Source organism: Epargyreus clarus, unplaced genomic scaffold (genome assembly GCF_041222505.1).
Source record: "Epargyreus clarus isolate Ecla_fem2 unplaced genomic scaffold, WU_Ecla_fem_2.2 ptg000017l, whole genome shotgun sequence".
Classification (NCBI taxonomy): Eukaryota; Metazoa; Arthropoda; class Insecta; order Lepidoptera; family Hesperiidae; genus Epargyreus; species Epargyreus clarus.
Genome location: NW_027332225.1, coordinates 5,430,072 through 5,455,178, shown reverse-complemented (window position 1 = coordinate 5,455,178; position 25,107 = coordinate 5,430,072). Strand labels below are relative to the sequence as shown.

General features: G+C 33.1%; 2 protein-coding genes across 8 annotated transcripts in view; one reads left to right on the top strand and one right to left on the bottom strand.

Annotated features, from left to right (window-relative positions):
- Window positions 1-25,107, top strand: part of EndoA (SH3 domain containing GRB2 like, endophilin-A) — a 55,413-nt gene that overhangs the window by 14,195 nt on the left and 16,111 nt on the right. For 6 of the 7 annotated variants that reach the window (XM_073081951.1, XM_073081950.1, XM_073081954.1 and 3 more), the window contains one exon: window positions 20,326-20,398. In XM_073081951.1, coding sequence (XP_072938052.1) covers window positions 20,354-20,398 — 45 coding nt within the window. In that variant the 5' untranslated portion in view covers window positions 20,326-20,353. Of the gene's footprint in view, window positions 1-17,153; window positions 17,306-20,325; window positions 20,399-25,107 lie in introns of those variants that run through there. The other variant, XM_073081952.1, reaches the window with a different exon arrangement.
- On the bottom strand, window positions 5,447-7,654 carry LOC140748962 (uncharacterized). Its single transcript, XM_073081937.1, has 3 exons — window positions 7,015-7,654; window positions 6,675-6,803; window positions 5,447-6,463 (listed from the first exon to the last, which is right to left on the bottom strand). The coding sequence occupies exons 1-3, from the start codon at window positions 7,076-7,078 to the stop codon at window positions 6,057-6,059; spliced, it is 600 nt and encodes a 199-aa protein (XP_072938038.1). The 5' UTR covers window positions 7,079-7,654; the 3' UTR covers window positions 5,447-6,056.

Below are 25,107 nucleotides of genomic sequence, written 5' to 3'. Positions count from 1 at the left end.
AAACAAACAGAAGAATACAGAACTAAAGTTTATAAACCTCTAACTCTACTCTTTCTTTTTATTTATTAAGAAATTCTTGTTCATTTATACTATTGACTTAAATTAGGTCGAATGAGCTTCCTTTTCAGATAATTGAAGTACACTATGATAGTCAAAACTTGCTAAAATAAACTAGTGTTGCTAATACACATATGTAGATGATACATGATGATAGATGTACATTAAATATAAAAATCATTATAAATTTATTTATAATAAACATTCATAATGAAAAAGTGATATAAACTGATATAAAGTATCATTGTAACCATGCAATGTAACTGATATTTTCATGCCTTGTATCAAAACAATAATAATATGATAAAACTGATTCATTGGTCTGCTGTTACTAATCAAGCTGTTACTGGAGTTTTATTTTTAACTACACATTTGTGATCCTAATTGAGTCTAATAACAGTCTGTACAGATGAACCATGAAATCCACGTCTGTCCTAATTGCTGCAACCAATTATGATCCTTACTGTAAAACTTATCTTTACTGTTGTAGTACACATTTGCTTGAACTACAACATGTGGTTATATCATGTATGTCTTTACTCAATGCCGAGGTCACAAAGCCACAATCATAATCTAAAAGAACACAGAACAGGCCTTCCTTTATAATGTAGTGTATACAGTGATCATTTTATATGTAGCTTTTAACATTGTTCATAAAAGGTTAAAACATTACATGGTAATGTTAATATAACATAGCAATGTACCAATAATGATAAGATAGCATTAAAATTACATTTTGTCAAGTGGACAAAAAAGGCAGGTCAATAGTCTTACAATTAGTCATTCTTACTCTGATAAGCTTCTAACACAATCAGTGTTTTGTTGTTTAAAATGTTGCAATAATTGATATTGAAACAAATGCTCAACAAAGTGTTCAAATGATATTTCTTTTATTTTGGTCTATGTAGTCCCTATAGATTTAAAAATGTGGTATCCGGATTCAAATTGTAGAATCATTAATAAAGTATTTTAGCAACTGAAATTACCAAAGGGAATAAGTGTGTGAAACCTTTATACAAGTGTAATATAAAAGTAAGTACATTTAGCTACAGGCATTTGTCATATTATTGCTGCCCCTCTGACTTATGAATAAGCAAGTATGTCTCATCCTGAATAAGAGATCCTCATTTACCATTTATTATTATTGTTTAGTCAGTATATAAATATATATTTTGAATATACATTATCCCAATTGTGACTAGGTTTCAGGAGTTCTTAGGATAAAAAGGATTTCTTTGGGCTAGACAAACTCAGATATTTTCTTAATATTATTCTTTGTAAGTAAAGAAAATGATAGAAGATCCTAAATAGAAATTGCGACAGGCCATTTTTGCCCTATTTATTTGGATTTATTAACTTGTATTAGTAAGAAAATGGTGATACAATAATGAGTAACATTTATATTATGTTTGAATGAGTTTCATATATTCTTCATCAATAAAGAAATATTACATAAATAAGTATTTATGAAAACTTTATGATTTTATAAGCAACTATGTTGTACCTCCTTCATGCATTACATACTTTGTTATAAGTACACAAATTCTTTTAAAAATACTGCATAAAAATACTGTTCCTTTCTTAGCATATCTTAGCTATGATACTATTATATTTCATGAGTATATTATTCAAAACAGACCCTAATTTAATAAGATATTGACATGTTAACTCAAAATATAACATTTTGTATGGTTACTGTTACGTTATTGATTATGAAAAAGTATGGTTTTTACCATTTTTTACTCTTGAGCATAAGCTTTTAAATACAATTTAAATTGGTCCAATAGTTTTTGCATGATGTTCAAGCCTAGCTAGAGCCTAGTGAACAAAACATTTTGTTTTTTGTAAGTTTTTATAGGAGAACATTAACATTTTGTTTTGCAGTCACATCTATTTCTGTATATTATGATAGACGCTGTTCTTTTTAAAACTATCTATATATAATCATAGAGATTTAAATTAATATATGCACTAGGGCTCGGTCTAATTTAAGTATTTTATTTTTGAGTGGTTGATAAGAAATTTGGAAGCATTTTTATAAATTTTGGAATGTATACATTGGAAAATCTTTTTCATAGAGAGACCTGAGATTCCTGGCGCGAAGCTAGTAATTAATGCGTACTGCTTAAGTGATCAGAAGAGTATACTGAATTATGCATGTACCAAATGTATGGAATAGATGGAATGGGTAATAAAATTTAGTATGGACCTATAGTGTCCTTAATTAAATTAAATGAACTTAGAGCTTGTGCAAATGGTCCTATTATGTGGTCGTAAGTTCTTAATTATTATCGAAATATTTCGTAAGAAGGAAAATTGTCCAGATCATAGAAGGATCATACCTATTCAGGTATCTTTGTCGATAAATAACGTCAAAAAATATTTTTCAAGTTCCATATTTGTAAGACTCTTTTTTATATTTAAATATAGAAGCCCGTGATTGTAAAAACGTATCAAAATAAAAATAGCAACCTCCTTTACAAGTTGTAAATATTTATCCCTTACAAGAACATGTAAAGTGCAATATCTGGCGAGCGGCAGCGTCGCGGGGGTTCAACTATTTATAGCACAGTGGCGCACCCGCCCACACTCTTCAATTTCCACTATCTTCCTATTTCCAACATATATACAGAAACATCGTCAAGGATCAATTTTTATTTAAATATTGAAATATTTAATACTGCCGTAACTTAATTAATTTAAATTCGCTCCATCTTTTGTGTCTAATTCTAATTAATTCTTAGAATTTGCTTGTTCTTTCTTCACTAATACGTTATATATTCTATCACACTTTTTAAGCCTTTTGCGGCAAATTGTACTTCTTCCCCGTATAATACTTGTGTCATTATGACTATTTCGTCAGTATCATCGGGACAATAAACGGGAGATGAGTAAACGTCCACCGCTTGCATCTCGTTTATACATTATTCAATGTCTAATAAACATTGTAGCGCTACAAAAGTATAGGAAGGAACATAATGTATGTTTAGTATGAAATGAAAACAGAATAAATATTTATTACATAATAAATCCATTAAGAAGGCCTTTTCACTTTTTTTTTGCTACGAAGGGCACTTTAACAAGCTGTTCGGACCTTATTTATAAGGTACAGATGTCTTTGTCCCTGTAGTTCCGGGACCAGTTCAGGACTACGGTATCCCCTGTCTGTCGTAAGAGGCGACTAAAAGGGACTTTTAGGGTCGCGGGCTGCAAGAGTAGGAGCTCGTACCGCCTGGCTAGCGACCCCGGGAAGGGCTGCGGTATGTGTGGTCGCATTCCGTCGTATACACCCGTTGGTGCGGTGAATCAATTTCACCTGGGCGGAGCCCGACGGGACAATGCGGTGAGAGGACTCCGGTTGCGTTCCTTTGGAGATCCCGGAGTCCTCCACGCAGCGCGGAGGACGGCCACCGGGGGGTTTTAGTGCGGTAAAAATCCCACATACCCGGCGTCACTCCAACGGCACCGGGTGGTATCTTTTGATTTTTTTCCCCTCGAAAAGAAAAGACCACACATGTCTTATTATATCAGAGTTTTTGGACACTTTACCAATATGTATTCACAAATTCGCATTGGATTAGCGTGTTGATTGAAGTATGCTGCGGTCTGATAAGTATAATAGATAAGAATTATAATCACCCGTGAGTTGCCTCCCATGGCTTAGTCTCCTGTGACTATGCAACGATAATGTTAAAGTTCTACAACAGTCATATAATTTGCAACACATTAATATGATTATGTTATTTTTATTTATTAAACTATCCCAGTGTAAACTGTACAATGCTATGTAAAGCTTGATCTTGCTTACGACTTACTTCATGATGTGGAATATATTTAGTAATACTATATGGAGCATACCCATACTATTTATATTTGTAGTCTTGGATATAAATGTTTGATCTTAGTAGGCCGACACTAAAAGAGCTTTATTGCTACTTCGCTCGACACATTAACCCAAAGGTCAGCAGAGACCTTCATCTCGTGTTTTCCAATTTCCTCAATCTTTGTACACGTTAATCTTATCTCGATAATCTGTTTGGACTCTGCAGTGTTTTGCTTGTCTTGTTCCACGGAACCTTTAGACTTAATTAAGAAAATGTAAAGTTGCGAACTTCTCCCAATTTTAGAACTGTAAGTCGCCGTTATGAATTATGCATAGTTTCTGCGGAATACAAATTATTATCGTCTTGATTTTTTAAAGAACTGCAAACTTGAAAATTAAAACAACTAAAAACTTGAAAAATACACATTTTTGAATAACCCTTCCTTGGCAGTCGGGTAAAAAGAGAGATCGTTTTATTTGTAGAGATATAACGGACTGATATAATGACATTCTCTATACATTGGTAATTACGTAATATAATTATATTATGCGGAACGAATTACGCAACTGTACAAATAGACATAGCGTATTCATATATTAATATAGTTTTATTAAATAATCTGAAAAATGTTACTTGTCAGCAATGACCTACAACAAAAATACATATTTCGTTATAACATTGGTTAATCCATTTTTAAACGTTCTTACTTTAACAATTAAAATTAAAAGCCTAAAAGGTGTTTTTAATTTTATAATAGTGTTTCTAATACTCATAAGAATTTTAATATTTTTACTTAATTGTACACGCGAGCCAAGTCACGGAATCCAGTAAGAACTTGTGTAATTTAAATATAGATGTCATTAAACGACTATCGACTTACGCAGATATGAGAAGGGAAAACATAATCACAAAACCTTTTTTCCATACTTAACCTATACTCCAGCCAAATTGGAAGAAGAATGTTTACCAACAATCGTCGCTTAGCAACCGATAACGGGCATATAACAATAACCTTTTTTCATTAGCACAATTTATTAATGTATAATATTATATAAAATAAAAGAAAATTTCCGTTATTTTCTATCCTATTCTATACACTATACCTAATGTCTGGTTTGAATTAAATATTGTGAATAAATATTTGACCTTGAGTTTAATTAGATTTCGAGAATAATCTCGCAAGATATATTTTAAATCAGCATTTAAATGCGTATTAAGTGAATTTATACAATTTTCTTAGATATTATGCTGTGTGATATTCTATTTTTATTTATTTATTTATTTATTTAAATCATAATTACAGCTAACATTACAGGTTTATACCTAATGCATTAGAGTAAGAAAAAATTAATAATAATAATAATTTAATCAGAATGAATAAAATAATGTAATTTAGAGTAATGGTAGTTTAATATCCTCCATGGCAATATGTACATTGTACACGTCTCGTATTTGGACTCTAAGAGAATAAATAGACTGTAAGTTAGTAAATACTCTATTCCCAGAGTAGATTGGAAAATAAAATTGAAATTGGTTTAGTAGTAACTAAAAATAAAAATAAAAACTTGGAGTTTTGTACATATTTATTTAGCTATTATTACATGTATGAACGGGTTAAAATGATTAAATTAAATAGCACAAATTACAAGTATGTAATACATCATGTAAAAATACAAATCCTTAAGGTTTTTTGGCCGCCCATTATAGATTTTGAATAAGACTCCTGAAGAAATTACGAAGGTTAGTCCAGTTAGTACTTTTATATATAAAGAGAATGCAGATATTAGTAAACTCCAGATTGTAATTATTATAGTTTGTAAGTCTTGTTCAAAATTACAGACATGTTGTTATTATTCATCAAATTTACGTCAAACGGGAATTACATCAAACGGGAAAGAATACCATCATAAATAAATTATTCATCTTCTTCATCACTGGCAGAACTTGATGGACTTGTTGAACTGTCTGTCACTCGAATAATAAAATTGTCAATTACATTATCTGAAATGCCGTCAAGTTCTGCCATTTTCTTTTCCTCTTTAATTACATGATTGACACATTGTTGCCATGCCGCAGAAGTTATAGATTTAATTGCTTCACTTAATATTTTTTTTAAATCAATTATTTTAAATGTTTTGTTTTTTTCTGCGACATGGCCTTTTACTTGGCCCCATATCACTCGATAGGATTTAATTCGCAATGGTACGGTGGTAATCTTAATACCTCAATGTTGTGCTGCTTCGCCATTGTATCGCATACAAATGCTGAGTATTTTTCCCGTTCAGGTGTTACCAAGTCGATAAGCTGTGCTTTTATCATCTCTGCTTGGAACGAGATACCTTTTTCTGTTAGCCAACTTTGTATGTCTTTTTTTAACCAATTCATAGAAGGAACTCGTTCCAAGCGTCGAGAATGATATGGGGCATTGTCCATTACAATTATGGAGTTTGGTTCTAATTTTTCTAGAGTTCTAGAGAACCACTCTTCAAACACCTTCGAGTTCATCTCTCTATGATAGTCGCCTTCACCTTTTTTACTTTCGAAAATTAAGTCTGCATTTTCCACAAATCCATCCTCGTTACCTATAAAAAAATGATAAATATTAAAATGTGAAAAGTACATGTAGCAGTCTAGTGATCATATATTGACTATATGGCATAGAAACTATACTTTTACGTTAACCTGATTAGCTATGCATGAGTTTATTTTTTTACAAAACTTTTTTCAATTCCATGATAACACACATCTAAAATTATGTGATCTTAAGCTAACAATATTAGGATGATAACATACCAATGTGTACAACTATCAAGCGCTTCCCTTTTCCCGATGGAGCTTTCAAGCCAGTTGAGAGTCCCTCCTGATAGGCTTGTCGAGCAGACTCAATGGAAAGGTCTTGCCATATTTTACTTTTTGTATGTCCTGAAACCAAATAATATATTATTGCTTTAAATTATTTTAATATAAATAATTTTATACACAGTGTGTGCCAAAGATGTGATAAAATATTGATTATGACATTTAAATTCTACTTATTAATAATAATTTATATGGTTACTGTTTAAATAAAGATCAATAAGTATACAGAAATGATTGATTCTATATAAAAAATAAGTTAAAATAGTTTATGTACCTTCGTTAACCCAAGTCTCATCCAAATAATAAATTTTGCGTCTTTGTTCTCTCATCCTTAACATTTTTTGAAGATAATAGAAGCGCCATCGCACAATTTCTTCCTTTTCAATGAGAACACTTCGTCTCGACCGTTTCAAATATTTAATCTTTAGTTTATTTAAAACTTTTTGAAAGGTAGTTCTTTTAAAGCTTGGTCAGCTGTCGTCCTCGTTCACTAAATTTAAAACTTTTTCAATTGTTGGTGGATCGTTATCAAAGAATAACATGTGCACCTTCCTACGAATTCCACTCAAGGTCATATCGTCCAATTTGTCCATTATTGTCCCCTTTTTAGGAGCTGGAGTCGGTGACGAAACTCGTTTATGAGTTCGATATTCTTTTATTATTCGGTACACAGTACTCAAATGTACGCCGGCAGTTTCTGCAGTTTTTTTGCGACATCTTTACTGTATATAAAACTATCTTTTGGCCACATTTCTTCGATAGTTTTATAAATGTTACATATAACTGTTTTCTCCGAGGAACTGAGTGAACACCTCGCTCGTTTCTTCTTTGGAGAAGAAAACTTCTGCAGGCCACTCGGACCCGGTTGGGAATCACTCATTATAACAGGAACAACAAAACAAACAAAACGAAACAAAAAAAAACTCAACAAAATAACAAAACAACACTATAACAGGAATATTTAACAAACAAATAACAATGGATAACAGAGATATTAACACGCACAGTACTCGTAATCGTAAGCAGCCATGTTGTAAACATCATTGTAACACGACCAAATTCGGAGAGTGCGTTTCGTTATAGCTAAGCAGTCAATGTAAACAAAATGTTTTTTTTTGTATTTGTAACAATGAACTATTATTATAAAGTTATATTTAAAATATTATACATTAGTATAAATAAAATTATTTTCAAATAATAATTTAATCATATACTACGAAAATAGTGGATAAATTAAAATGTCAGCTTACACTTCAAAAAATATTATTTGCTACTTTAAATAAAACGAAACGCAATTGTGTTTTTTAAATAGTCGGATTATAAAGCAATTATTATGCAGCTAATTTAAAATGAAGCAGTAAAAGTGGGGTTGTAAAGAAATTTACGTACTCTTTTTTTTTGATGGACTGTTTCGATTTTTCAAAATCGTAACCAAAAGTTCTTATTACCTGGCATACGCTTATTTACAGGGTTTTCACTTACTTACTGATAAGGATATTTTATTCATCTTTGTCTATACGCAACAATATGAAAGTTGTGAGAGTACTTTGCATGTAATAAGGTATAGAAATAATGGATACAATTTAATTGTGAAGTTTTTTGTTGAATTAAAAATGAAAACAAGGATAATAGTAATTTTTACAGTACCAAAATTTTGATGACCCTAATATCGGTTTGTTTACATGAATTCTCTTCGCATCGTGGCGGAGGTATAGTTTGCGTTGGCTGTCTCTGGTGGAACAGACGACAGACAGTCGGGCGCCACGAGATGCGGGATAATGGTCCACGCCCACGCGTCGCTTCTGACCTTTTACGAGCCACCGTGCTTTGAATAAATGAAAAATATGCTACTGCTAATGAAGCTTGATTATGCTGTCATTAACTCCATTGATTTGGATTCGAGAAGGCCCTTCGTTAGTAATAATAAAATTATAGTTAAAATTACATGTAGAGAAAAATAAACTTTGTTTATCCTGTAAATAAATTATGTACTTACAAGTAAAGTTAACTTGACATTAACGCTAATTAAGATTGTGTGGTCTAATTGTGCGTGATAGATTTATAATGTATTGAATATAAAATCAATATTAATTATAAAAATATAATTTTCCATAGAATTCAATAATCGAGTCAATATAATATACGAAAATTCGGTGACCATAATCGGATATTAAGCGCTGTAGAATCAGAGCGAGGGAGATATCGGGGGTGGCGGGCAGGGTTGAGTGGGGTTCTTGAGGTATCGACGCTGATGACCCCAGCTGATCCTTTGATAGAAAAACACCCCATTGTACCCCTGACACATTGACTCACATTCTGTAAGCGTAATTCGGGGTTTCCTTAATAAACCTTGCTCTGTTTCTTACAACTTCCTCCATTAGGTGATTAATGTTAACGCGGGTAAACGTTTAATAACGTATAGGGTGGATGGATATTAATGTAGCATGTAACAGTATTTTTTTCCTGTATTCCATTATATCTTGTACTTAAGTTATAATGGTTGTTTTACTTTGTTTAAAATAATGTTACTTTTTATAGTCTGAAACGTTTAGCTTCGATTCCACAAACGATATCGTTCTTTAACGATTATCTGAAAGCAATATCGAACGTTATCGTTTTCCATACTTCGGGGAGTTAGAATAGTCGTTAACCATAATGCAATCAACTTTTCAATTTTATATTACTTGACATTGTTCACGATGTGCGATATTAAAGGAAAACGGCTCCATTCTTTTGAATCATTAAACTCTACGATGTTTTATTACTTTGTAAAAAAATCAAAACATAATATTTTATTCAAATTACATTCTTTACAAAACTAATTTTGAACGGTAATAATCTGTCACCGCTTCGCAAGGTGTTTCTCTATGTAGGAGAATCGGCCACAGAAACTGTACAACACAAACAAACTACACGAACAATAAAGAAACGATAAAAACAACAACAGTATAACACGCGCAAACAAATGTGGCTATGCTAAATAAAAATCTGAATAAATAAGAGTGCTATCACGCAAATGCAACAACAGTTTTTAGAGCAAGCCCCGCTCAGTGTCAAAGACAATGTACTCGTATGTAGTTGGAAAGCTTGGGCGGGCTTGCTGTTCCGTTCACTACATAATACCTATTTACTCACTGACGTTTCGCTTTGTGCTCGTATTTGTCCGCTGCAATACGTCCGCCACTACATTCTTTATGAAAGCCAAGATCGATTGCCTGTACACCCGTAATAAAAGTGTATAAGTTCCAGTCGACTGAATTTTTAGGTATTTTATGACTCTTGTTTATTTGAAAACGTAGTAGAACCAGTGTGGTGTCACCTGGAAAGTACCATCACTACTCCTACTTCTAGCATGAAGCAGTTGTTGATTTCAATGGAAGAATGTGGATGCCGGATAACGTACATAGGTGAACATTGGCCATCTTAGTCATTAGGTGTGGCAGGTACCTTACCTCTAGGTCGGCTTCATGTAGAACCCTTATTCTATATGGATTTCTTCGTAGATATCCATGACCGGCAGTTACCACTTGTCATGAAGTGGACTGCCTGCTCGTCTATTATTCCAATATTATAATCAATTTGACTAAACGTTATGTTTTAAAAGTTCTTAGTTCGTAATGGCATAAAAGACATTTGGGTTCATTGAATTATTAGTGCCGTAAATACTATATTTTCGTCCTCCTAAAAAAGAAGCGGGTGTGGGAGGCACAAATAACGAATATGACTTTAGAATTTATAAGTCGTGCCCACATTGCTCAGTTTGAAATGTTCGTACGTAACTCCAGAGAGTAGCTGTAGCCCTTGATGATTTTTTGCTGAATATTTTTTGTGCCCGAGAAGTTATTAATAGAAACCGATGGATTGGTCTCTGCACGTATGAGCCGATGTCGCAAGTGCGGCGCGAGCCTGCGCGCGCACCCCCGCTTCGATCCGTGTGTCTCGTAGTTGGAATACTTTGAATGAACGGCCAGGTCACTCACTGAGAAGAAAAGGAGCCGTTACGTGTGTAGAATATTACTTTATCAGGTGTGGAACCGATTATTTCTTGAATTAAATATTATGTCTAGGCTAAAATCGATTTCTGCGTAATAGACATGGGTGGATCATATTAATAAATGTTAACACCGGTTCATAGTCATTTATAATAAACTCCAAGCCTACATCCTAATGTAAGCCTAGCTAAAAGTCACTAACAAATCATTGCTACCGTTGTCTGAAGTTTGATCTAGTCAGTCCAGATTTGTCAAATCATGCTGCCCACAACACAGAATCTCTGTATATGGTTTAACCTTGTGAAACTATTCAGTGAACATAATTATTGTATCTACAGCAGATAGCAGATTCGTCTTTAATCCGAAAATAAAGTACCTATAAACTTTCATCCTTAACTGATTTGTAATCCAATATTTGTTTGTCGTTTGTTTTTGTCTATTGCTTTAAGTGGTTCTCCAATATTATAAAATCAATACCACAGTTAAATATAGAGTATAGGTACTATAGTATAATAGAGAGGCTTTCTCTCTATTACCTTAATGACAATTTGCTCTAACAGATTAATATTATTTTTCACAATGTTGAGTAGACTTAGAATTTAAGTCCATAAGCTAATATAACTTAAAATTCATCACTTAGAACCCGCTCTGAGCCCAGTAGCCCTATCGGCATTACATCAGCATATCTCAATAGACTCTTGTTTTCATCGAAAACACAAAGCAGTATAGAAGCACTGCTAAAGCCTCTCAATAGCTGGTAAACAAGAACGGCGGAACGGATAAAGGCACCGAGAATTGAAATCTGATGTGTTATAAATATCGCAGCTATATTTATAAGACACAAATTAAATATGTAGTGAAGTGACAGCAATACCTATGTGTTTATTTAGAATTGTTTCACTTTCTTTTCGAATTCATTCTTCGTTCGGAGGTTTTCGATTTGGTTTCATTGTTTATTCTAGTCATACCTTAACTAATTGAGGCCAGTTAAATGATTTTATGGTATAGAGAGCTGATTAACGACAGCCCGCTAAAACTGTGACAGCCGACGATCGTCGCCAAATATCGTCGCCGGTCGCCGGTCGCCAGTCGCCACCGACCGTCGCCGATGGTCGCCGACACGAAGCTCGTGTGTTACCTCCCATAGAAAAATATTTATCCATATCTAACAACAAACTACTACCTTTATACTTCGGCTACGTGTGACTCGTTACGAACGTAACGTAGTTTACTTTTTATTTTACTTATTAAAGTTCCTGGGTAATAATGCAAAAATCTTGCGGGGAAGTATTACGGCAAAGTTATTGTGTAGAAGCTGTAAACGTAGTAAATGTTTAGTGCAACCACGTCGCGCCACTGCCCGCGAGATTGTACGTATAAGTGTCCCGTATTCTTGGCAAGATCTTCAAAGTTCTCGCCACGACTTTTCTTCGGAGCGCTGAGAATTTTCCAAGGCAAGGCGAGACGAATGCCATACAAATTTCCCACATTTGCCTCGCTCTTGCGATATGAACGTTTAAGTGCCATAACGCAAGCTAAATTTTTATATTTCCTCCATAATTTTCTTTTAGTAGGCACAGTTTTTGAAAATATGAAGTAAATTTTCTTTAGCTGTTCCATAGACCCATATAAATTAATTAATATAGGGTCCCTGCTGCAAGTTAAATGTCTATTAAAAGCTGGTATTAAAAATATTCTCCATAGATATTCTTGTCGTCATGTCCATTAATCCATCCATAAAGCACATTAAAACGTTAATCATGTGGCCGTTCCCATTATACCTGCAGTTTGATATATTTTTTAAACGATATTAAAAATAATTGAACTTATACATTTACATCAGATATTCGAAATTTAGCTTTTAATATAGCAACTCGTTATGAGGTAGTTGTAATAATTTGATTTATTTCTGCTAAATAACAAATAAAATTACCTCTGTATAATTGAGTTATTCTAATTATGCAATTAGCAAGGTAATCTTCCTCTGTGGCTATTATATTTAACCCCATTTAAAATTGCCTATCAAGATTGGCATTCATAGACTCGTTTTTGTGGCACCTTAAATTTGAGACTTGGCGTACGGTTAAATAGGTTTAATATAAAAATGTGGAGGCTGTGATCAAAATACAAGTACCTCCTCATTTTATCAAAGAATCTTAATAATTGAGGTCTTTTCACTCTGAGATTGGAAATAAAAAGCCAAAGAGATTACGTAGTACTAAGATTAGGAAACTTGTAAAATGTTTCACCGTAAAAGCAATATCATAGTATAAAGTACTGTGAGAAAAGATTTGGCACGGGAGAGAAGTGGAAATGTGTTTTCGAAGGCAATATCTCGCCGCGGATTATATAAAACCTGACGCAGATTGAACGTGTTTTGCCACTAAGCATCCCTTCACCTGAACTTCATATACAGTCACAGATAATATAGCCCTAAGTAACAACTTTAGCTTTTCTTGCCTGACATTTTCGTAAATCTATTTACGTGGCCATTTATCGAGCTCCTTTATTGACGTACTTTGGAATACATTCATAAAGGTCGCTTCAGTTTATTTTTAGATGAACCACATTATTCAAAACGTAAAAGATACGTTTATCGACATAACGTGCATTAACGTATTGAGCGTAGGTGGAGGGGTTGGCTTTTTGAATGATTTAAATACTCACTTAAGTATTAACGGAGGGCTATTATGTAAGCTATATGTATAAATTTGATAAATATTAGAATATGAGAGCTGAGTTAAGCGCCACTAAAATCCCGGCGAGTTTATTTGCAAATAGTTCGTGCGTGTAGATTTCCTGGACAGCCTACGTGGTAATCCAAGATAATAATCCTCAAAATTTCGATGTCATTGTTTATATGCGAAGTATGAAAACGGACAACATATTTTGTAAAATATAGTTAAGGGCGCGTTCACTTTAGAGACCTCATTTATATCCAATTACTGAACGTCATATCACGCATTCGGCTCTAGTATAACCGTTATGATTATTAAATTGAACTAAAAAATGAATTCCAATGAAAATTATTAAAAAAATACCGAAAATAGTAAAAAAAAAATTATCTCTATATATTTCGTTGGATAACGATGTAAACTGCGTGTCTAATATGAGCGCCGACTTCAGAAATATGTACCAAACCAACATTTATTTCAATTATTTTTTACTTTGTAGTGACATAGAAGTCGGTTGTATTTTTTTGTTAAAATTTTTTTTTCACCCTTTTTAGTGATGACATAATAACATTTATATTAATACAATATAAAATTGTATAAACGTGATCGTGAATTAAGGTAAGGTCTGAATTTACATTGATTGGAACCGCCCGCTCGCAGGGTGCTACCGCACCCTGCTCGCTTAGTTTTTTATTGTCTTATTTGTTCCAACCTAACGTAACTAAATAGTCAATGATGAACTGGCTTTGCAATTTCATTAGAACCTACACCAAATATCTTCAAACACAACTCAATTATTCCCATCGGTTGAGGGGTTACATATTTTGTGTCCGAGCCACATTATCAGACCCTTAAATAGTCAATGATGAACTGGCTTTGTAATTTCATTAGAACCTACACCAAATATCTTAAAACACAACTCAATTATTCCCATCGGTTGAGGAGTTACATATTTTGTCTCCAGAACCCTCTCTGATCCTCATCATATTTAAATGGGACCAACTTGTAGCAATTTTCCACACACGAAATTAAAGGCATTAAAATAGGTTCATAAACGGCGAAGTTATGGCTATTATATTTACATGGGTGGAGGAGTTTCCCTCATTTTCTCCAGAACCCATCGATGGATCATAACCATATTTAAATGGGACCAACTTTCAGCTCGTCTTTACACAATAAAAAAATAATTATTAAAATCCGTTCACTAACGGCGGAGTAATTCGTGTACATACATAAAAAAGATACCGGCCGAATTGATAACCACCTCCTTTTTGAAGTCGGTTAAAAGAAATAAAAGGTCACAAGAAAACACAAAGTAAAATTTCTTAATTGTATAATATGTTATTTATTTTACTTTATTTTATTAGGAAGTGTGGTAAGAAATAATAACCAATAAAGTTATAGTCCACGCCAAACTGCTAGTCCGCTCTGAAGTTGTTGCGAGCAGGTGTAGTCATACAATTTGATATGCGACATTGGCGACGCGATTCATTTTGATATTCAGAGCGGACTAGTAATTTTACGGGGACTATACTAAATGAAGCTTAAATGAATAAAACGAAGATTTTAATTTCCGAAAGAGACCTAAATAAAATTCTGTTAATGCTGAAGTTGCGTACAAGATAATCGAATTATACTCGTATATCTTACCATCACGAGAATCACGCGACAAACCAGTCATTGGAATTTCGGAACTCAATTAGGTATTGTTTAAGTTCAAAAATGTTTTTGTTTGAGTATTATGAGGTTCGAGAGCTTCCAGGTAATTATTGTAACGGAAACAACTCCACTTGGAATTCCAAGAAACGATCAAGAGCCAATGAAATAACCTTCTATTTTTGTTTCTTTGTAGCGTTAATTTTATCTGTTTATATTGAATGAACCGTTACTAAATATATACTATAAAGTTGTTATGAGAGATTTTGTAGTGAATTTTCGTAGGTGGAGACCAGTGGGCGGGTACAACCAAGTTTGCGTTCTCACTTAATTTTGTTACCTCTGAACATAATTTTCAAATATTTGCTAATTACTCATAGTATCTGTATAGAGTTCTTTATTAACGTAAGCTACAAGTTGTTCCTATTTCTTTATATACGTGTAATTTATCAATTTATCTAAGATTATAAGTTTACTAAGTTTATCGAGAAATCCGGCGGAAAAGCCGCCGATGAAAGCTGGCGATGCATTGGCGACTCCTCTGGTGTTACAAATGTCCATAGGCGACGGTGACTACTTTCCATCAGGTAGCCCGTCTGCCTTATAATTATGAATAATATACAGTTTATGATATTGACACAAATATTCATCTTATATAAGTACTGTAACTTTTTTCTTTACTTTTTATACTGTAGATACTGGTATATGACAATCATGTAGAGTATTTTAGAGGTAGGTGCGCTAACCAAAGCCGATTGATTACATATAAAGAACACATTCATTTTCACAAACTACACAAAAACTTACTCAAACATAATTATTTATCACACATTTTAGGATAAAAGTAAATCATTCTTCCGCTGTCAGCCGATATAACGATTTTAGTACCAAAATATCCGCGCAGAGTATGTGATACAAAGCAAAGCTATCGGACATGTTTTATTCATTCAACTGGACGGTATCGTAAATAACTCTATACTATGGTCTCTGTAATTACTACTCGTGTATTGAAAGCTGTAGAGTTAAATATGTGTACTTTATTACTGCTGTAATTGCTGTAATTCATGTGCCAACTTGAAGTTAAAATGTTCAGGGTGTTGAGCGGGAAAATTAATCTAGTTAGCAAGTAGAGGACAAACTTAGCGGTTGGAGGCGAGCGTGCTCTGCGACCGCTAACGGACAAAGTTCTTTAGTCCAATACGAAATAAATTGTACGCGCGGTTGTATCTCGCCTTTTTTACGAGCTCCCCAAATAGCTTACTTCATCAATAATTCCAACGTAAAGTGGTTTCCAGACATTTCGCGTAACTTAGTACATGTAAACTTGCAGGTACGCAAATAAACGATATTCTTTGTTTCTTGTAGATGATGGTCAGTACCCTTAGTATGATTTATAACGTTTTTACAAAAATGACTGTTCAGCGCCCCTAACTGATTGTATCAGAACTGATTGGAAATATATGGGAACTACGAAACAAATACAAAAACAGTCATTTTAATGACAACGTTAAAACTCATACTAAGGGTACCGGAATCCTGTGGTTATCCTGCGGTAGTACCATCGCCACACTTTCTACCTGCCTCTTAGCAGCAATGTTTGCATGACTGCATATGTTGTGGTTGTTGAAGGGCATGGTGAAGCAAAATTAATAATGTACCTATTAATTCTCAGAAATAAGAAAACGTCTTTATTTGAAGTTGGTAACATAATTTTAATTATTTACGTGGGTGGTCACAGTGATGAAACAAAAAAGATATTATGTTGCTTCTTACATATTATACAAACAATTTAAAATGTAGCGGATAAAAGAAATTGTATTTTTAGAAATCTTTTCAAATAAAGGATGGTGTGGGTTTTTATTTTGGTGTTGATATATAAGATTTTCATTAGGATAATTTCCCGTTGAGTTCATTAGAAGTTGAGTGACGCTGACTAGTTCTTAATTATTTATTGTAATTTTTATTAATTTATATAGGTATCAAAGGGTCCAGTAAGTCCAATTTAAACAGGATGGGTGAATTATTTCGAAATAGAATTGCGGATTGATATTGGGTTCACGTAGTGAGGGGGTGAAGATGCGCGCGCACTTGCATACCGCTACGAATCGTCTCAGTCGCGCCCGAACTACGAGAACCGTCGTCTGCTACGCCGTAGCGCTAACGTAGCAATTTTAGTACCACAGTCCCTTGCCGACAGTGTATTGTGAAATAGGAACCCCAAAAGGAGATACAAGTATTGAAGGTATTATTTTCTTGTCAGTAACAATGTGTAATATCGTTTGATGTTTCGTAATACGTTATTACGTGCTTATATTCAGTTAATTTCAGCTTCATTTCATTTAGTTATAAGTTACGAAAATATGATTCTCTTTGTGTATACGTAGTCGAGATCTAAGCAAATATAATTCCTTCTTTCTATCTATAATTTCTTAGTATATTCGCGTAGAATCTAGTCTTAAACTCCGGAAGGTATAATGTAATTGAGTTTTTAAATATTATTACACGGCGCCATATTATGTGCTGCTACGCGAACGCTCAATTACTAGTCAATTTAATTTAAGAGATTATCTTAGAGTCACTCTTCGGGTACAACAATATAAGTGAGAAGTTATGACATACTTCTCGTCTTCTACTATTAATGTATCATAGGCTTACAGAAGCACTCTATTTTGACCTTCAGAATGTATCAAAATTACTTATGTGTACGTTGACTGAATAAATAATAAAGAGATTTCATACATACACATAGAGAATGTTAAAAAGAAATTATTTGTGTGAACCGTAGGCAAAGTAGAGCGATAAAAATGTATCACGCAATCCTATGTACTACCTATGTTTTAAACCTTTAACAGCATGGAAAAATTGTCGTGAGTGTCGTAATTATAGTTGTTATATTTTATTCTATGCTCGTTCTATTTTAAATAGGAATTCATTATTTTTATAAATGGTTTACTGTAAACGTTGCGGCAAAGAGACGCGGTGGAGCATTGTTACGCAATAGTATTCCAATTCCAATAAGAATATAATTTTAATAAAAAAATAACAATAGCTGACCTGTACAGTCTTACGAAGCTCCCAAGGGCGGGCGGAGATGCGATTACGAGAATGTACCGAGATGATGAGTGGCGTGAAGCACAGTCAAGATAAACAGGGCACTTAAATATGCACTGCATTAATTAGGTTCGCGCTAGCAACATAATTAGCAGATTGCTATGGGATTTCGAATAATTTCAGCGCGTTATATTTAGATGAATCATGATCATGTATCTTTAAGTCTTTATTTATTTTTGGCATGATGAAAAATGATGCTGATGAAACTTCGAAGGAATATTGACTATCTATACCAATATCACATCTTAATAATATTGACCATCAATTCTTTAAATATGAGAGAGCAGCATCATTGCCGGCCAAAACCATACGGGTTAAAGGTTTGGCTATTTCTCAATTTACGATGTTTTAAGCAGAGGCTTCTCCAAAAATTTTAAACTCTAATGACGATTAGGTATTATTTTAAATCATGAGTTCTTGGAAATTCCAATTTAAAATATGCTTACGTATAAAACAGATACTTTCTCGTTATTTTTCGGATTCTTGTTCTCATTTCCCGTCTCAAATGTACTGCCCGCCTAAAGAATAACAGGATCGGGCCCGCTGATTTCATATTCATTATTTAGTACCTACTATCAGTATTGGACAGTCTTTGATGACTTTAGATTTGGAGTCAAATCTAATATTATAAAGAGGAAAACTTTGATTGTTTGGTTGTAATGAATAGGCTCAATAACTACTGGACCGATTTTAAAAATTATTTTACCATTCGAAAAGGCTACATTATCCACGAGTAACATAGGCTATATTTTATGTTATATATATGATAAATAGATTTTTAGGCGGTACAAAGTTTGCCGGGTCAGCTAGTATTTGATAAAATAAAAATTCAATTTCAGTATTTTTTCACTTTTTATAGATTTTGAATTGGTTGATGTATTGTAAAAAAAAAACATTATTATCAGTTTTTTACACGTCCCCTAAATATAGTGAAATTTAAACTTTGTATAAAAACAAGGGAGATTTTACAAAGAAAAACTGTCGGCTAAATGAGAGGAGACATTTATGAAGTCTATAGATTCCCACAATCTCCGCATGGCTCCGCCCACGTGCACCCACGCGCGTATTTTCGCATTTCCGCAGGAACCTTTGATATTTATAGAGTCAAAAGTAGCTTATGTCATGGGCATTTTAACGCTGTGCATTATATTTTAAAAGGGCATCCATTTTGATGTCCAGACCGACATTTAAATTTTATTTACTCGTATAGATATTAAAATATACTTAACATTAGAGTCGAAAAACATTTAAACACGCAATTTTAAGGTCACAATCACGACCTTTATGTTTCTAGGCACGAAAAAAATGGCTAACACGAATTAGCCATGGCTCGCTCGTCTCGTGTGCGCATGAAAAATTCATTTTATACAGACTTTTTCTCGCACACTTTTGTACAAATATACCTAAAAGCTACCAATAAGTTATTTGGGGCATAAAATAAGCTTGAGTGACCTTTATGTCAAAAATATTTTTCTTTTAGGATTTCCTATAGAAAGGAAGCATTCGTTTGCTTAATTTTTATTTGGTTTTTTCTTTCTTTAGCATTGAGATCCTTCTAAGAAATAGACAGAAAGGAGACGGACACACCATAAATGTCTCCGTTTTGGAGGTAAAAGTAAAGGAAAGGCCAATCTTGGAGTATCTATTGTTTCTTAAATGGCTATATTTAATAAGTATAAAAAATAACATAATATATTGTCGCCCTTAAAAAATGTAATCGAGAAATGTTGTCCGTAACGATACAGTTTAACAGCTCGCTCTCATCGCTGCCAACCACAATCGCGGCATCTCATATGCTCTCTAGGCAGACTTGAGGCAACGAGGGTAATTAGGTGATCGCTGCGGATCGCTTCACTGCATCTCGCGGGTTTAAATGAGCGTTATTGTTGACCCGGCTCCGATTACATAATGTTACTTACGTTTCCCGCGAATGTATCGATCCGCAAGCGTGGCACGCTGCCAGTAACAAACTCTGCTGTTCTAGAACTTTCTCTGTGATCGCTGACAGAGGCTGGAGCTGCCTACGGCATCGGGCATCTGATCGAAACAGATTCAGAACAATCATAACCGAAAATGATTGAAACAAAACATTTTTGGTAGCATCAACTGCCTTTGAGCTTATACTTAATGTAATATTCTCATTATTTTCAGATTATTAAGATAAGCTGACGACACAAACATGGCTTTCGCGGGGCTCAAGAAACAAATTAACAAAGCAAATCAGGTAAGTCCCATTTTAATGTCAAGTATAACAAAAAAAATGCACTATCATCTTTAAGTTAATCCCATGAGTAGAGATAAAAAGCTCTGTCAGAGAAACTTGTTAAGCCATTAAGCGCTTTATCGGGGCTCAAACTTTAGAAAAGTTGGTTTTAGTGATAAGCTACTTTGATACCAGGTCTTCTTTCAATGTCGACCTTTACGCACAAAGGATGAATAGACATCATTAATGTAATAAATATTATATATTTCTTTTAGTACAGGTAACTATAGGTACTCTATGTATTTTATAATGGTTTTAACTCTAGATAAAGTGTGTTCGTGACTTCAAATGCGTGGACGTACTGCATAATATAATGTACAATAAATAATTGAGTAAATTGACCGTATCAATACATAATTAAATCATTAATTTATATACACCATTACACATTATAGTTCTCGAGAAATATATAAGTATATATTTCTCGAGAAATATAATGTGTAATGGTGACGACACTTTTTTCCGATATGGTATAAGTATTAGTAAATATTTTTAAAAATACATCTCTGTACAACTAAGCATGGTTTCATCATAATATAATGTTACTTATTAAATTTAAATAATATGATTGCTATACAATTATAGTCCGTAATTTCATTCATAAATGCAAGCAAGTTTTACGCACGAGTGTTAAAGCAAACTCTTGATATAATGTTTGAAATTGTTTAATTAAGCATTCCACTGCGGTTACAGTTAATATTTGCAGTCTGTTATTTTAATCAGAAACAAGTCAATTTAAGTTTGCTTTCATCTACTGTTTCCATCTGAATAACCTTGCGTAATCAAATTAATTTCCGCAATGGATGGCGTAGTTTATAGGATAGGAACGTCTATATAGCGTGTACAAACTCACACACTTTAGAACAATTCGAATAGTAAGTTGAGTATTTTTACTCATTTACTTTAAGTTGGCAATTTTAAACATTAAAGCGCCTTATCTATGTACCTTATAGCTGCAGTATAGGAATGATATAATCTGTATTGAAAGATGTAACGTAGATTCACTTTTTTGAGGCATTCCATCTTGTCCTCATGAGTAGCATGCAACTGTAGTCAGGTTATATAATGATGAATGATGATTGTTGCACATATTTATGAGCGAGCACTACTTAATGTAAAGTGAGCTGCTTGATACTTTTTCTAAATAAAATAGCAAGTTCACAAACTTTGAGTATATTTCATTAAACCTGTTAAAGCTTTAAGTTTAATTTGGAATAGTCCATATGACCACCATTTTTATCACTCGACCAATGAGCTAAAGCTAAGTGTACTAAAGCTTCAAGTTTACCCCTATTTTGTGGGCAAAATTACAAACCTTACAATTATTGTGTAATTGGTTGCAGCCAATTAATGTGAATAAACCTATGCTTTAAATTAGGCTTTATTTATTTCTAAAGAGTTGGATAGTAAACTATGTATCTTGTAATTAATCATTTAAACTGAATATTAAAATAACGTAATAACCAGCATAAACATAACAATCCACTGATATTTAAACGCGATGGTGTACGATATCGATATTTTAATTAACCGTCTGATTACACGAACTCCATTAAAGCTAATAGCATTATTATTTGCGACTCGGCAGATTTTCCAATTGTATTCGCGCGTAGCACTCATAACTGTTTACTTCTCTCCGCTTTCGTAGCACACGGCCCTTATTTCCGTTATACAATGCCATTCTTCCGTTTAAACAAGCCGTTTTGGTAATCGTCTCGAGTTGATTAAATGTGATGCTTGCTATGTTATAGATTTTATTTGCGGAAATTTTAGCTTATTTTATTAATTCCTAGATTGCAATTGGTCTGAAAAGTCTGTGGATGATCATTCGAAAAATATTCACTTAAGTATGTAAAAGTAGCCCGTTTACTTGCTGTTTAAAAAAATTGTGAGCTTTTAAGTGCCATACATTTTAGGATTTTGAGGAGTAGAAGGATAAATAGGGCTTATTCTAAACTATAAAATATACAATATTAATAAAAGCTAAGCAGCGTGTGTTCAGCCAGAATTTGATAATTCTTGACCCAGTTCCCTCGATTTATAAGTAGATGGAGAATACCGATATTGAGCTTGAGCAGATCGGTACATGATTGATGACACTAATGTCTCCATTTCTTAAGCTGCTGGTAAGAAATAATATTAATATGAGTTATAACGTCTACGGCTATATTTTAGTCATATGTTAAAAGGTAACCGCGTAATTTAGTTACAGTTTAGTTGACTAGTATAAATCTTATAAACGCATTAAAGGTTTACAAGGTCGGTAAAGTATACAAATAAATAAATGTTGTTGTGATTTAGGGAGAAATATAATTAAAGATCACGAATAGTAAACATTTACTTGCAAACAAAAAAATAAGAAGAAAGATTGATGTAACATGTAATTTAAATGTAGATAAATAATAAATGATTTAGAGGTAAAAGCTTTCTATTTTATTTACCTTCGCAAGAAAGTCGTATCCAATTCTACTCAAATGCTTTACAGATTAATCAGTACAAACAGAGAGACCAAATTTATTCCTGTTTGGGTAAATAGGAATACAAATATTGAAAATGGTTTTTATATAGTACAATTTAATATAGATGGAAATCTTTCCGAACAAGTTTCGAACAGTTTTCAAAAACATGATTAAGCCGGAGTTGATCGAGATATGATTGATGGTTCCCTAATGTCGTACTTTATTATTACTGGCACTATAATGCCATCAACATTGTTAAAATGCAAATCTAGAACATTATATATTCTAACGTCAAGTTTCTACAAAATTATCTACATCTGTCTTACCATCTTAAAACTTTGTATAAATAATAAAAGATTGTCGATGTTACTTGTGTTATAATTATTGCGATAAAAATTACTATTATATATTATTCAATTGTACAATATGTAACGCCTAACAAGTTTACTAATTAATAAAATGTTTGAATAAAGTAAAATGTTTCCCAAATGTATTGTAAAGACCTTTCTTTTGATAACTCAATTAATTATGTGAGAGAAGATAATAATAATTAATATTTCAAGTCGCTTCTTCGTGACATAGGGTTTCACAGACTTACTATTGTGTCTTTATCTTTAACATTTATCATAAGGGTGAGATATGTTAGCGATAATGAACAACATATATTTTCTTCAAATAGGACTTTCGTACTCCTATAGACGAATCTCTTGAGAAGAATGTAGATTTTTAGAAATAAAACTGAGAATTAGAACTATAAGCGATATTTTAAATTACATATAATAATATACCTTTCATGATTGCAGCTTTTAAATATTGAAATCTAGCTACAGAAATATATACCTTTTCTCAAATATTTTCATTTCTCTGACGTTCGTCGAAATAAAATCGATGTTAGTTAGACATCTGCACGCACCAAGTAGGTATTATGCATTGTGTAAAGAATTTTAATCAAACTTTCATGTTTGAGCGTTGGCAGTTCGAGCCACGTTCAATCTTCAAGGTGACATTACATTAATAATATCGCTATGATTATTCGGCATATCAATTTTAATGGCAGCAGGAGGCCTAAGTTGTAATTAATATTGCTGTATGGTATAAATTTAGGTATATAATGTGTATGTATTTATTTAATTTTTAGTCAGCAAAGCGTCTATAAATCTTAATGTTCCCTTATCTATTTGCATTAAAAATAGGTACCTTGGCATGTGCATAAACGGTGCTTTTATGCATTAAATACACAAAAAGCAAGTCTTTTGACGTCATTTGACGTATTATTTGTGAATCTACAAGTGTTTCATGCTTATATTAAACTTGTTAAACAAAACAAGTATTAAATAAACTAAAGGCATTTAAGTGTAAGCGGTCGGTTGGCACGAACCACGAGTATGTTAGTATCATTAACCCCGGATTCTCATATCGCATACATTTCATGAAGATATGAAATTTTTTCATGACGATAATCTCTTTCAATTTCTATCTGCATATGTACTTGTAGAATGCGTGGGGGATGAGAGCGACGGGGAATATGACCGTGACCCATGGCGCCCTATATTATCGGCGTGCCCCAATTATTACGACCTTCAGAATGTTCAGAACGCTCTCACGAGTCCTTCTCCGATGATAATATCGATATTTTACTCATTTATCTGTACTACTATATTATACTATTTTACCGTTTAATTTCCACACTAATACTACTACTATTTCCCAACACAACCGTATTTTGGGCGCGTCAGATAGACTCCCGAGTAATTTGTTTCCATATGATAACCTTACTACAATAATTTAACAATATATAATTAGGTAGGGATAATTTAAACAATATTTACATATGTATGTATAAATGGTAGTTATTTCTACCTTTTGGTGAGAGAGTTATCCATATCTTCAGAAGTGTGCGGTGAGACCCATTTATTCATCCTATAAACGAAGTAACTCTAATGTTTATTACGATTTAAAATATATATAAATATATACATTCATGTATGTACGTCGACTATCAACATATTCACGCCATATGGTTTCCATTTAATATATAATATTTAAACCATTTGTAAAGATATTTTTTATAAAACGAGTACAATTTTCAAGTATCACACCCAACTAAACCCCAACCAAATATTTGAATATCTACCTATATTGGAAACTTTTTCTTTTAAAAAAATACTATAATAGCTAAAACGTGTTTAAAGGCTGGATAATACATTAGGT

Excerpts from the sequence above, each read along its gene's own strand:
- LOC140748962 (XM_073081937.1), bottom strand. The coding sequence starts at position 7,078 with ATGTTAAGGATGAGAGAACAAAGACGCAAAATTTATTATTTGGATGAG. Across the intron at positions 6,804-7,014 it reads TGAGACTTGGGTTAACGAAG|GACATACAAAAAGTAAAATA; the intron begins GTACATAAACTA and ends ATTTGGTTTCAG. Across the intron at positions 6,464-6,674 it reads CTTGATAGTTGTACACATTG|GTAACGAGGATGGATTTGTG; the intron begins GTATGTTATCAT and ends ATTTTTTTATAG.